Consider the following 15,259-nt stretch of genomic DNA (forward strand, 5'->3'; position numbering starts at 1 on the left):
AGGCTCTGAAGGCGTCTTCTGGTAGGAAGATTCAAAAGCCTTCTTGGTCATACGTCAAGAAGATACATGGAGGTTCTCAAAAGTCATAAGCGTCCTAATCTGATGAGAAAAACAATGAGAAAGGAATGGATAAGCTTGACAAGAAGAATATTCAATGCTACTGCTGTAAGAATTTTGGCCATTATGCTTCTAAGTGTTGGTCAAATAAAGGATAGAAGTCAGAAGAAGCAAACATAGCCACAAAGTTTGATGATGAACCTATGATATTGATGACTTTTGAGCCCGACAATAGTGAATTGTCAAAATGATGGTATATGGATATTGGCTGCTCAAATCACATAACTGAAAACAAACAATGACTGATAGACTTTGACTCGAAAAAAAGGACAAAGATTAGATGTACTGGTGATAATTTCCTTAATGCCAAAGGAATGGGAAATGCTAAAATCAACGTGATGAATGGTAAAACTGTTCTGATCAAAGATGTTTGGTATGTTCTGGACATGAAGAGTAATCTAATGAGTGTAAATCAGCTAGTTGAGGAGGGTTTCTTAGTTACTATGAAGGAAAATCTCTTGAAGTTGTATGATTCCGATCATAAGATGATTATGAAATCTAAGCAGAGAAGCAAAAGAACATTCAAGGTGAATATGGAGACAACCGAAACTAAATGTCTTAGTGTAGAAGGCACTGAAGGTAATAGTGAGTTGTGGCACGAGAGATTGAGGCATATGATATTCATAAGCTTAGGGCATCTAAGTTCTAAGAAGATGGTACGTGGTATTCTAAAGATTATGAATCCTAAGAATTCATGTGATATATGCATGAAAGGTAAGCAACCTAGATTTCCATTTGCATCAGAAGTGGTTCCAAGACCAAAGCATATTTTTGGAGTTATGCATTTTGATGTGTATATGCCATTCCCAGAACCTTCGATTAGAGGAAATAAGTAATTTGTGTCATTTGTGGAAGAGTTCACGAGAATGACATGGGTAGCACTCATAAAGTTTAAGCATGAAGTGTTTACTGAGTTTCAAAAGTTCAAGGGGAAGGCAGAAAGACATAGTGGTCAAAAGTTGAAGATTATCAGAATTGACGGTGGAAGTGAGTATAACTCTACAGACTTCAGACAGTTCTATGAAGAAAATAGAGTTGAGCATGAAGTGACTGCTCCATATACTCCACAACACAATGGTCTTGCTAGAAGAAGAAACCGTACTTTGCTTGATCTGACAAGGAGCATGCTGAAGGAGAAGAAGCTACCTCACTCGTTGTAGGGAGAAGTTGTTATCACTACAACTTATATGCTCAATAGATGTCCAATTAATAAGCTAAAGGAAGTTGTTCCTTTTGAGAAGTGGACAAGAGATAAACAAAGTGTGAGCCATCTTAGGGTATTTGGTGCTGTTTGCTATAAACATGTTCCAGATGCTAAGAGAAAGAAGTTGGATGATAGAAGTAAAGTAATATTACTGGCGGGGTACCACAGCACATGTGCTTATAAACTTTATCGTCCAATCTCTAAAATGTGAAATTCAGCAGAGATGTCATAGTGAAAGAGTCAGAAACTTGGGATTGGAACACGTCTAATCCAGCCTCTGGTGTTAGAGGTGTTTCTAAAGGAAGTTTGGAAGTTTTTTTTGAAGATGAGTCAGAATCAGAAGATTATTCTAATTCTAAAGGTGAATCAGAGTCTGAAGGTGATTATGAAGGTGACTCTGACAGAGACTCTAGAAGTGATCCATAATCTAAAGGTGATTCAGACTCTGAAGGTCAAACTTCTAAAGGTTAAACTTTTGAAGGTCATGTTTTTGAAGGTGGTAATTTTAAAGATGGCATTTCTGGAGGAGGTACATAAGCTTACATTGTTCCAAGTTATGTTGAAGACTTAGAACAAGTTCAGAGACCACAAAGAATGAGACAAATACCTAGAAGGTTTGTAGAGTTCGGCATGTCACGCAATACTAAAATAGAACTGAAGGAGAAGTCATTCAGTGTGCCATATTAGTAGACTCTAAACCTGTGAATACTAAAGAAGCACTCAAGAAGAAAGTTTGGCTAAAGGCCATGAAAGAAGTAGTAGAACATAGTTTGGTTCTAATCATATGTTAGTGTTTTGATGATAACAATTAAATACATTTTGTATAAGTAAATATGATACTCTAATTATATGTTTCTCATTTCAGAATATGTTCTAATACAAGTACCATCAGAACATGAACTTTATGTAAAGCTGAACAAACGCTGAAGGGAAAAGCTGCTAAAGTTCTAATGAAGTAACTTCTGAATGCACCAACCGCTGTAAACAAATTCTGATAGAAGTTATGAAGAAAGTCACAATTCAAAGTTTTGATACAAGATAGAATAACGTTAAAAACATAATGATTAAAAGACGGCTGAAGCACTCATATGGAACAATTTCCTAGAATGATTGGAGAAACAAAAACAAAAGACAAACACGCAACAAAAACAAAAGAAGACACACAACATTTAATGATCTCTCCAAAATCAATACAACGGACAAATTCTTGAAGCTATATATAGAATAATCTTTGAAAATAAGAAGGTCGCTCGCTCACTCACGAGTAAGAACACTTACGTGAACTCTTACTCTGAAGAAAAATATTTTCATTTTAATATACTGAGTTCATATTCCTTATACTAAAAACTTAGTGAAAAATCACAGTTGTGATTAAAGCTTATTAGAAGCAATCTGAAACACTATTATTAGAAGTTAATTTGTAATTGTTCCTTGAGAGACCAGTTGGGTCAGATTTCTCAAGAGGGCTAGGACTAGTTAGTCTTAGATGTGTTAGTCACTTGCAGTTGGCTTGTGCATTGTATTGTTAGTCATGACAGTTGGTTGTGCATTTGTAATCAGTTTTGATTATAATGGATTAAGTCCTCGTTGAGAGAGGCAAAATCACCTTGGCGGGTGGACTGAAGCAGTTTGAGTTGCAAATGAACCAGGATAAAAATAACTGTGTTTTGTCTATTGTTGTTACAAAAAGAAAAAAAACTTATTCAACCCCCATTCTAAGTGTTTCCCAAACCTTCAATTGGCATCAAAGCACTTGGTTCTGGGTGCAAACACTTAACTGTGTCAGAAAAAGATCCAGAAGGAAAGCACTATGGCAACTGATCAAAGCAACAACAACTACACAAAATCTCCGGTCTTTGATGGAGAAGATTTTGAATACTGGAAAAATAGACTAGAGAGTTTATTTCTAGGTCAAGATGCTAACTTATGGTATGTGTTCTTAGATGGCTACACACATCCAGTAGATGAAGAAGGAAATAAGATTGATAGAAAGATCATGACCAAACAACAGAAGGCATATTTCAAAAATCACCACAAAGCAAGAAATATCCTGCTAAATGCTATCTCAAAAAGGGAGTATGAAAAAATCACCAATAGAGATACCTCACATGACATGTTTGAGTCTCTCAAAATGACTCAGAGGAAATCGAAGGAAAGAACTTTTAAGAGTGAAGGGAAGAACTTTTACCTTGGTTAGGAGTTTCAATAGAAGGAAATCCCTTTGTTTTAAATTTTTTTTACATAATTTTCGTTTTAACTTGTATTTTTTTGAAATAGAACTTAAATTATATATTTTTTGAAAAAAACAAATGACACATTTATTTATATATATATATATATATATATATATATATATATATATATATATATATATATATATATATATATATATATATATATATATATATATATATATATATATATATATATATATATATATATATATATATATATATATATATATAGGGGACGACTCAAGTGAGAACACTTGGTTATTATGAGAAATGAGAACAATGAATCACGACCATTAAATTTTGATTTTGTTGATTTTAATGGACTGGATTGGTTTCTATTTCTATTTTGATTTAAAATAAATATTAAGGATCATAGAAAAAGAAACCAATCCAACCCATTAAAATCAACAAAATCAAAATTTAATGGTCGTGATTCATTGTTCTCATTTCTCATAATAACCAAATGTTCTCACTTGAGTCGTCCCCATATATATATATATATATATATATATATATATATATATATATATATATATATGAGATATATATTTCCTCCAAGAGTAAGTGTAAAAGAATTACTCCAAATCTTAACCATCGATTATCATTAATCTAACGACTTTAATTAAAAAAACATGCAGTTTAATCTTCTGAAATGCTTCCACGCCGTCACACTTTATAAGTGCTGAAAAGCCTATTATCCCATGTTTGTAACTACTCAAAGTCACTATATGCTTCTCAAGAGTATCTGATCTAGTACTCGTCGAAGCGCCTCTTCTTCTAACTGATCCTTAGACTTCGAAAATATCTTAAGTCTTAGATGATTGGTGACTCTGTCGAAACCAATCATTTTGTCGAAACCTTTTTCGAGATTTTGAACATGTTTAGAGGAAAGAGATCATAGTCTTATGGATATGTTCTTGAGATTCTTCAAAATCATTGCTCAACATGTCAGTCGAAGTCCCTTTCGTCGACGCGATTACTCCTGCCGAAGCTTGTCATAAATGCTTTCCACCATTAATTAGTTTCTCAACGTGACTTGCTTTTGAATTTCTCTTAGTTAAAATTTTCATACTAATAACATTGGAGTGACGAAGGGTCACCCTTATATAGGGATGACGATTAAAAAAGTCACCAATTAATACAACGCAAAATGCGAGATACAGTTATATGTACATCAATAGTTGAGACGGAAACAGTACTCTACTTTAGTGTGGTGCATCAGCATGAACGTCCATATATACAATAGTTAAATCAAAATTTATATTGAACCAGTCTTAACCGACGATTTAGCCCGCCTAAAATATATATTAGCATGTATCAATTTTAGTAATGTCTAAACTATTTTTGTTGTTGTTGCATATGTTTAATCTATCCAATATTATATAACCGAAATTAGATACTAGTATTACAACATACATACCAACATATTACTCCATTGATCCTACCGCTACCAAATCAATTGTCTAAACATGTGCTAGATAAAGTCGTCAATACCAATTTTTTAGTTGGTCTCAATAAATTAAGCAATTTCATCTCTCATGAAAAAAACTTAATATAACATATATATACCTAATACCTGTAATATTCAAAATATCTAACTAGTTTGGAACTTTGACAACTTGAGAAGAACAATCTAGAATGACAACAAACAATAATAATTGTATAAAGGAAGTGTCGGCTACACAATCACAATAGCTAAGCTAATTGGTAGACTTGTCCATTTCAACACCAAACAAAGCAGTTACCAATCAACTTTACTACATTATTAATAATGATATTAATGAGAAATATTCATAAGCAATGACATTCTTTCATACAAGAACCGTACACGTGTTGATTTTTATGGACCCTACTTAGCACCATCGTTACTTTGTCGGTAAATGATATGCTATTATAAAGTGTTTTGGACGGCTAATTACAAGAGATTAATTTAACTACTTCTTCATGTTGTTACATGTGACTTGGTTTCCATCATAAACCTTTAACTAATTAACCAATCAACAATGTCTTTTTGTTTCTTTATTTTTAGTTAGTTTTTTTTTTTTTTGTATTTAGATTCTTTCCGAATATTCTATGAAGTATACATACAAGAATGCTGTGAGACTTTGATATTTATGAAATATATATTTTTATTGTATAGTTTTTTTTTTTGACCTATTCATTTATTTTATCATTTGCTTCCTTTTCGCTATACTTTCGCGTGGAAGAAATTCAATGAATTAAGTTGTTTGAATTTGAATGATTTTGGAGGCATTTAGCCAATGAATTAAGTTGTCCGATGGAGAGAAAACGAAAACATGTCTCATATTTTAATTAAGTGAAGATGGAGAGAAAACGAGAACATGTCTCATATTTTAATTAAGTGAAGTGTTAAGAGTTCCACATCAGATAATATATGGCCTAAAGAAGTCATTATAAGCGAGGACAATCTTTATCCTACAAGTCAATTTTGTAGGGTTGAGTTAGGCCAAACCATATTTTCTAACCTGAAGTGAAAGCCATATAAGTCTCTAACAATATAAAAATTTCTAGTTAACAATACTCATGGCCTAATAATGCATGCTGTCTAATAGCGAACGGATAAAGTCGATGCATGATAAAAAACTCACTTAAATAACAAAAGAATTATATTGTGACAGTTGTCTATTTGAACATGAATCCTACTTTGGAAGGTTTTAGGCCTTTACAAATCCTAGAGACCTCTTATAAAGGAGGAGTAAAATGTTAAATCAAAGTAAACACACTTTTGACATATAATATCTCTTGCATTCCATTAAAAAAAATTACCTGAGCATTAGAGTGCTTACATGTATAACCCCCACTAAGGTGATAGACTGCAAACAACATTACTTCTTGAAAATTGGCCATCTTAGGACTTCCTTTTAAAAGGATCATTGAAAATTTTACACACATTTCTAAACTATTCAACAAAGTCAATACATGCTTGTTCTGTGAGAGATTCTACTACAACTTATGCACTCTTTATGATACCTCACATTTATTCTAGTTTGACACTTTTTGAACTTTTGTTATTAGGATTGAGATGTTTAGTTTTATGCAACTTACTCCTAGCTCTTAAATTTTTTAAAATGTGACACTGACACTAGAAGTTAGATTTTTTTTGCAACAACATTCATCAGTATGATATGGCAACTGATGATAATTACTCATGGCATATAATTTCGATCTTTCAATTGTGACACATATGTATAAGTAAAGTAATTATTTTCTTCTTTTTTACAATTAGTAAAAGTAATTGCAATTAAATATGTCATCAATGTTGAAGTGACACCAACAATAACAAAAATGATTTACGTATGTTATTTTCATAAGTGGAGTCCATGAGCTATGTGCAAAAAGTGTTAAAAAAACATGATAGCTCGTCGATAAGGTGGTAAAACGGGCCTGACTCGTTGGATATATTCGTTTTGCTCGTATTTTTGTACGGGACGGGACAACGTTTTAGGCTCTTATTCTCTAGTGTGACCGCTCCGTCCCATCCCGTTTTTTATGCGGATTTTTGCAGACACGTGAATTAACATAAATTTTAGATTTCTAATTTTAAAAGTGCAGTGTTCGCGGGCTTAGCCCACCCCGCCATCATTTTTTGTGGGGCAGACCAAAATTTTAAATCCGCACTCTTAACTATGGCCGCTCCGTCCTGTCCCGATTTCTTCCGGGTTTTTGCGGAATGAATCTAAACGGAGCAGACATGTCTGTTTGCTAGGGGTGTAATCGGATCGGTTTGGACCGGTTTTTGTTCAAAAAAAGTCCGAACCAATAATATCTTCATCGGTTTGGTTTGGTTCGGTTTTTAATATTTTTCAAAAATGGAACCGAACCAAACTAATCGGTTTGGTTCGGTTTGGGTTTGTTCGGTTGATCGGTTATTATTATTTTTTTTAAACATTATATTCATCAATGTATTTTTCAATATTGTATTTTTCGGTATATTTTATGCTATTATTTTTTAAAATAATATATTTCATGTCATTTATTTCGTGCTCTAATTTTTCAAACAACTTACAAGTTGTGCTTAATTCATATATGAAACAATTACATACTTTCATTGAATAATGAAATAAATTCACTATAAAAGTTGAATCTTGACATCGGAATGTTGAAAATAGATTTAAAAGTTTAACAAATAGAACACAGAAAAACATACATCAATTAACATGTTTCCGCCTTAAATACACAAAAGAAAACTATTGTGTAACAAGACTAGAAGGAGTTTTGTTGAAGAAGAAATCAGAAAGGTAAAAACAAATATGAAAATTAACGAAGAGAATTTGAATTCGAAGAAGGATACCACAACATATCATAGTGGCGATAGTGAGAGCAACATTTGAGATAGACAACTAGAGAAGTAGTTTAGTGAAAGCAAGTTTTTTGTGACTTATGATTTTTACTTTATATGTTTTGGAGTTTAGTTCTAAATGTGTGTTTTGCTTAAAGGAAGAAAGTAAAAACAAAGACGGAGAATGGTTGGAAAGGTGCAAATTTTGAGCTTAATGAAGGGTGGAATAAAGAATTTAGAGCGTAATTATTTCTATTGGTTCGGTTCATCGGTTTGGCGGTTCCTAAAAACTAAGACCGAGAACCGAACCAAACCACATCGGTTTTTATTGGTTCGGTTCGGTTTTAGAACCAAACCATAAACAATCAGTTTTATTTCGGTTTGGTTTGGTTTGGATTGTCGGTTTAATTGATTTTTCTGATCCGCTTACACCCCTACTGTTTGCTACAGATAAGCCCCAAAGTTATTTTAAATTGTTCCTTAAAAAAAAAAGAGTTATAAATAGAGACCTGAATTGAGCATAAATCTTTGAAATCTATAAAGTGAGTCATAGTATGACTTGAGGTGTCAATTGTACATTGAAAAAAGTAAGATTGAGAATAGATTTTTTTTTCTCTACTATGAGGATTAGAATTAAGAGTATTTTCTACTTCATGGTTGTGCATGTTGCGTTGGAATTCAATTGAGATTACAAACATTCAAGGTGATGAAGCTGGTCAAGAATTAGGAAGGTTAAAATCTCAAGTAGGTGGAAGTTTGGAGTTAAATTTTTTGAACAATTGAAGACTTGAAGATTAGTGGAGTTATAGGCTCTTAGACTCAAGAAATTGTGTAAACCCTTATAACCTTTCACCAAATAATTGATACATTATTAAAAGGAAGAAAATCCATCTATCCATAGTGTTGAGACTGGACTAAGATGTAGAGAGGATGATTAGGTTGAACTAGTATATAAATGTCAGTATTGATCCTATAACCCTCACTCCTTTTAATTTCTAATCATCTTGAAAATTTCTATACCTAGCTTGAAGTTCAAGAAACTTGTCTAAAAGTTTCCGGCATTAGAAATGTGTAGATTAACTATGTATTTAAAGTGCAAAATTATCATTTGCATTAATTATCAACTTTGCAAATAGATTAACTGAGTTAGTGTTTGTGAACATCTAATTTTTTTCAAAGTTTTAAGGGTTAAATATGTTTTTAATCCAAGTAAATATATTAAAATCTAGTTTTAGCCCCTCTAACATTTTTATTTAAAGAATAGTTTCTATAAAATTTTTCGTCCCTATTATTCATCCCTGCCGTCAATTTCATATAACGGACGCAGACGTGGACATTGACTTGACATTTTTAATTTTTTTTTTGTGAAGCTATGCTAAGTTGTCAATTTCACATACTTATTTGCACTTAGAGTATACCTTACCAACACATTGTCCCTATTACGAGTTGTTAGAGAAAACCCTAAAAACCATTCATTTTTCTTTCACCACTATCAAGCTCATTAGTCAAATACTCATCTTCAATGACATATTTCTTACCTATTTCTGGTGTAATCAAACAAGGTTTCATAGCTTAAGTGACAATGTGTTGGTAAGGGATACTCAGTGCAGATAAATATGTGGAATTGACAACTCAGTATAGCTTCACAAAAAAAATTAAAAAAATGTTAAATCATTGTCCACGTCTCCGTTCGTTAAGTGAAAATGATGGCAGAGATGAATAATGGAGACGAAAAACCTTATAGGGACGATTCTTTGAACAAAAATTTTAGAGGAACTAAAACCAAATTTTAACATATTTACAAGGACCTATAACATATTTAACCCAAATTTTAATTTGAAAATTTCAAATTCATCCGATCAATAGTTTGCAGAATTTGTATAGAGTTATCACAATTACTTTTAATTTTTTATAATATTGTTTGCATAATATTACTTCAGATTTTTTGAGTGCCCTGCCAAATATTTGCTACCAGATTTTTTGATTGACATAACAAATTTTTATGCGAGAGAGAATATTTTCAACATTCATTGATGAAGATAATAAGAAAGAAATTTTAGTATTAGAAAAAATTGGGGGTGCCAAGGTAAAATTGAAAAGGTGGAAAAACTCTCCAAATTCTCCAGTGACCCAGTCCAAGCCCAAGCCTAAAAAGAAGAGACCAATTTTTCTTAAAAATGAAAATTTTCGATTTTTCACGTCACTGGAGTGTCATGAATCACAATGATGGTCACCAATGGCGATGCATCATGAATCAGACCAAATAATCTAACCTTCAATCTCACATCATCATCATCATCGATGATCATGAAGACAATCACTGTCTTCTCTCTTCTCCTTCTTGCTTCCACACTTTCCTCTTCACTCGCCAGGGGTTCCTTTCAAACCCTTCTTCCATCAGGTTTTTTTATTCATTCTTTGACTTTTTATTCTTAGCTTCAACCAATCTTATTACTTTGCATTTTTAGGAATTTAACTTACATTTATGATTTAGCATTTAAGATTTTTATTAATTATTTAGATTCAACAGATTTTTTACTTAATGTGGAAAATTTTCAGTTTCAAATGATTACTTTATATATCTTTGAAGTGAAAGAGTGCAACTTAGGGGTAAAAGAGTCTACATGATTGTGATAATTCGCTTGATAAAGTTCTATGTTTAGCTTGAAAGCTGGAAATTTGAAGCTATATATGAAACACAGACACCTGAAACACAACACTGACACGTCACATTAGTAATAATTTAAAAATTAAATAAATTAAATGTAATCACAAGTGTCGATTTTGGTGTCTGACATTGACACTGACATACACATTTTTTCAGAGGTGTTAGTGCTATAGAGATTTGAAGTTTCTAACTTCTAACTGCTGATTTGTTTTGGTATTAAAAGATTTCAGTCATCAGAGTAATGTGAGCCGTGCAAGGCATTTGCTTGAAGAAATTGAATCTCGGTCGCGTACTCGGTAATCCATACAATGGATCTTCTACTGCATATATGAATCTTTCACTGTGTTTGTAACATGAAATGGTGCTTTTTTGTTTAAATAGTTTATTTATTGATTTGTTTTTTGAAGCAGTGTTGATTTGACAAAAGGTTATATGAGCAATTCTGACCTTGAAAGGGCCGTCAAGGAATTTGGACAAAGATGCAGCAACATTTCTAGAATATACAGGTGATTCCTCATACCTGCATTTTGCGTTTTTTAATCTATCTCGAGCCTTGCTACGAATAAACAAAACCAGTAGCATAATTTTTGTTTGTAATATCTTTATGAATGAATGAATAGCTTTACAAGGAAGCACTACTTGCCATTGCTAAACTGACATACTGTTTGTTTCTCTCTTTGAGGGATTCTTTGCGTGGGATACTAGTATTGGGAAGAGTGTGAACGGATTTCCTTTGGTAATTTTTTTCTCCCTTTTGTAATTCATTCATAACTTATCTTAAAATTGTTATGGTTTTTCGTCTTGGTTGCATGAATGGCGCTTCTCTTATTTGTTTTCCTCCGTATAGTGGGTGATTGAGATTTCTGACAAGCCAGGAGAAGAAGAAACCGAACCTGCATTTAAGGTGAGTGAACTTCACTATCTTATATATTTGGTAGTTTTGTTTTCAGCAATTTTGTAACACCAGTATAATACTGATGCAGTATATTGGAAATGTGCACGGAGACGAACCTGTGGGCCGTGAACTTATTATGTTTTTGGCCAATTGGTTATGTGATAACCATTTAAAAGATCCTCTGGTATGTTTCACTTCCTTTCTTTATTTTCAGAAGTATATTCTAATTTTTTTCCTCGCATTTGTTGTTGGGACAAAAATGGTTGCAATATCTATTTTTGAGCACAAGTTTGAGTCTTGTATTTTTCCGGGAAACTGTTGTTATTTTATGATTCAGTCTTTACTTTTACAATGTCTTACCTTTTAGGGAAATGTTTCAGGCCACATTGATTGTGGAGAATGTTCACCTTCATTTACTCCCATCAATGAATCCTGATGGCTTTACCTTGAGGAAGCGCGGTAATGCAAACAATATTGATCTGAATCGGGATTTTCCTGACCAGGTATTTTTTTATAATGTTCTGTGTACAATATGTTAAAAATTTAGTTTGAAGCTCATTATTACCATGAAATAAAACTCTTCACATAAAAATTCATTCTTATTTGTTTTACTTTTATGACTGAGCTTTTACTATTATAGTCATATCTGCGATTATTATATTGTTTGATTATATTTGTTAATGTCTTTGGTTAAATCTGTGTCACTGTTTATTCGTATTGTTAAGATTAGGAAACAAGCTTTTACTTTCTAGATGTTTACCCAGATTCTTCGCTTAACTTTTACATTCAATTTAAATTTTAATGTTAGGTTTTTCATATCACGTTGTTATGGTTCTAGATACTGCCATTTCTGGCTAGAGATCATCTAAGAACTAACCTGCTATAACTGTCTCAAATGAAACAACAGTTCTTATTTATAAACGATGATGAGGATTCCAGGCAACCAGAAACAAGAGCAATAATGAATTGGTCAAGAGATATACGATTTACAGCATCTGCAACATTGCACGGGGTACTTATTTGGATTTTTCATAATAGTCTCTACTCTTTGCTGAGCTGTTTATTTCAAGTTTTTTTTGTTCTACTTTATGGTGGTCATGTCATACATCAAGGACCTTGCTTTTATTCTTCAATATAATATCTCTGTTTTCTCTATTAGTAGATACACTATCCCTTAAGGCCAAGGTAGATAATACATAGCTGAAAAGTTTCTATTGGAAAAGAAAGTATTTTATTACATCTGCAACTATGAAGCACGGACACCCCGAATTTGAACTCGGCGCTGACACGTCGGAACTGGTAACAATTTGAAAAAATGAATAAATTAAACGTAATCACAAGTGTCAGTGCAAGTGTCTAATATCGACACAGATACAAACACGTCTTTTTTCAGAGGTTTCAGCGGTGCTACATAGATCAGCAATGTAAAGTTCCATAAATACCTTTTTTTTAATAAAGCTTTCTACGTTTGTATTCTTAACCATAATCTGAGGGTTGATGTTAATAAAAGAGTTTTTCTTATCATATTTATATACAGAATTTGTTCATTAATGGTGTCTTTTTATTTTACTACTTCAGGGTGCACTTGTTGCGAATTATCCTTGGGACGGTACCGATGATAAAAGGTGGTAAATTATTCTAGTATAAGATGTTCAATGACCTGCTCCTCCCGACCTGGGTTCTTGTATTGAATTTGTATATATTTGTATGAATAAATTACAGGACGTTCTACTATGGATGTCCCGACGATGAAACATTTCGATTCATGGCAAGTATCTATAGCCACTCCCACTACAACATGTCTTCAAGCAAGGAATTTGTAGATGGAATCACAAATGGAGCAGCATGGTATGATTATTTATTTGAAAGTACTGTAGAGAAGTTCATTACTGGAGTCTATGTTCTTTCAATATGTTCATAATTACTAAAGATATCAATCCAGGTACCCTTTATACGGAGGAATGCAAGATTGGAACTATATACATGCTGGTTGTTTCGAATTGACCTTGGAAGTTAGTGACAATAAATGGCCTATTGCTGCAGAGGTCTGTGAGACCTTCGAATCTGAGCAACAAAATGAATTGCAGCTTCCTATTATTTGAAAATACAACAGAATGAATTGTGTTGACTTCTGTTTATTTATATGAATTGCAGCTTCCTATTATTTGGAAATACAACAAAATGAGTATGCTTAATCTTGTTGCAAGCCTCGTGAAGGTATACTGTTTCTGCGTATCTGTACGGTATTTTAAAATAACGAATGTGTTTATGGAAAAACATAGAATACTTACTATGAAATATTACCACCATCCAAAGCCGTGAGTGAAGCCTTTTTCAATGTGCACAGAAATATTCAAATATGTTCCTATTTTTGAGGTTTTCGATTCCGTTGCTTTTTGTTAGATTGATAAGCTGTTTTGTTTTCTACTCTCTAGACAGGAGTGCATGGAAGGATATATTCTTCAGGAGATGGAAGGCCATTACCAGCCTCTATTACTGTCAGCGGAATAAATTACACAGTATGTCTGAAAGTACATTTCGGTTATTTTCTGTTTCATACTGAAAAATAGAGTGATAAAGTGTCTGCACATTTTTCGTTCAATTAAATAATGACATTTAGATTTTTCAACGAAGTGCGAACATCTCCTAAACGTCGTGTTGGCATATCTGTTTAACTGCATGTTTTATTTTGAGCTTCACTTCAATGACATACTTTGCCTTTTATAATTCTGAATCAACAGGTTAGGGCCGGAAGAACTTTTGCGGACTACCATCGCTTACTAGCCCCGAGAGATAAATTTGAAGGTATTATATCATACTTCTGGGTTATTCATCGTAAGATTACACACTTATCTACTTGTGAATTTGTGTTATAAAATTTGTGAATCTGAATTGCAGTAGTGGCAACCATGCCAGGCTACAAGTCAAGGAATACCACTATTTGGTTAGATGAAGGAGCTATGACATTGGATTTTGTTCTTGATCCTGAAGTTAGTATGAAAGGGAGTATACTACAAAATGTTTATGATTGCAACTGTGATAGTAAAAGCAAACTAGAATTTGTTGAGTTTCTTTGGGGATCCCACTTAGAAGTTTTCTTTGTTTTAATTCTTATTTTAGGATTTTTATGCTTATTATTTCAGAGGAGAAAGAAAGTCAAACATTCAACCACCAAACTAAGAACTGTTGTGGTTTGAGGTTTTGGTAACTTATTTGTATCAAACTCTGTTGTATACTAATGTCAGTTTTAGAAAATTTCACATTTTTTTTTCTGTTTTATATTTATTGGAATGAAGATTTAATGGAGGAAGTCTTTAGAATATATTTGTGATAAGTGATTAGAAAAGAGCTTTAAATATGATTTTAGTCCTCCCCACATAGGGGTGGGTAGGTATGTTCTATGAGTTTAGTCCTCTCCGCACGGTGGTGGGTAGTAGGTATGTTGGTGGGTAGTAGGTATGTTATGTTGAAAAAGGTATTTTGCTTGAGGAGGATCATTGTTGATAAACTCACACTTAAGGTAAAACTCACATTTAAGGGAGAAACAAGTGTGGGGAAGTCCTATATTGATTAGAAAAGTAGAGATTTGATCATTTATAAGTGAGAGAACTCACACACTACCTTATAGTTTTGGGTGAGTATATGGTGTGTCTTTCACAAGGTGTGTGTTGTTTATAAAGAATGACCTTAATGAATATTGCTCTCTCGTGTTGACCTCCAAATTGATGACCAAACACAATAGTCTTAATTTTTAACGGTTGAGATTTTGCCGACATTTTTGTAGGGTTGTGATTGCACCGACAACTTTGCATGGTCTATACGTTTTCAAAACTTGTATAAA

At 32.9% G+C, this 15,259-nt stretch overlaps 1 protein-coding gene across 2 annotated transcripts; it reads left to right on the forward strand.

Moving 5' to 3' along the window:
* The first annotated feature begins 10,046 nt into the window (after positions 1–10,046).
* Positions 10,047–14,682, forward strand: LOC131643650 (carboxypeptidase SOL1-like). Of its 2 annotated transcripts, none has more exons than XM_058913929.1 (15): positions 10,047–10,256; positions 10,747–10,819; positions 10,931–11,029; positions 11,229–11,259; positions 11,371–11,427; positions 11,507–11,602; positions 11,799–11,921; positions 12,326–12,430; positions 12,997–13,043; positions 13,141–13,266; positions 13,361–13,463; positions 13,573–13,635; positions 13,854–13,937; positions 14,160–14,223; positions 14,317–14,682. In XM_058913929.1, the coding sequence occupies exons 1-15, from the start codon at positions 10,157–10,159 to the stop codon at positions 14,613–14,615; spliced, it is 1,470 nt and encodes a 489-aa protein (XP_058769912.1). In that variant the 5' UTR covers positions 10,047–10,156; the 3' UTR covers positions 14,616–14,682. The 2 variants fall into 2 exon arrangements, with proteins under 2 accessions (XP_058769912.1, XP_058769913.1); XM_058913930.1 differs by having other exon boundaries at positions 10,934–11,029.
* Positions 14,683–15,259: the final 577 nt, after the last annotated feature.

Source organism: Vicia villosa, linkage group LG1 (genome assembly GCF_029867415.1).
Source record: "Vicia villosa cultivar HV-30 ecotype Madison, WI linkage group LG1, Vvil1.0, whole genome shotgun sequence".
In the NCBI taxonomy this organism is placed as follows: Eukaryota; Viridiplantae; Streptophyta; class Magnoliopsida; order Fabales; family Fabaceae; genus Vicia; species Vicia villosa.

Coding starts and splice junctions, on each gene's coding strand:
- LOC131643650 (XM_058913929.1), top strand. CDS start 10,157: ATGATCATGAAGACAATCACTGTCTTCTCTCTTCTCCTTCTTGCTTCC. Junction 11,030..11,228: donor AACATTTCTAGAATATACAG/GTGATTCCTCAT, acceptor GTGGGATACTAG/TATTGGGAAGAGTGTGAACG. Junction 13,044..13,140: donor GACGGTACCGATGATAAAAG/GTGGTAAATTAT, acceptor AATAAATTACAG/GACGTTCTACTATGGATGTC.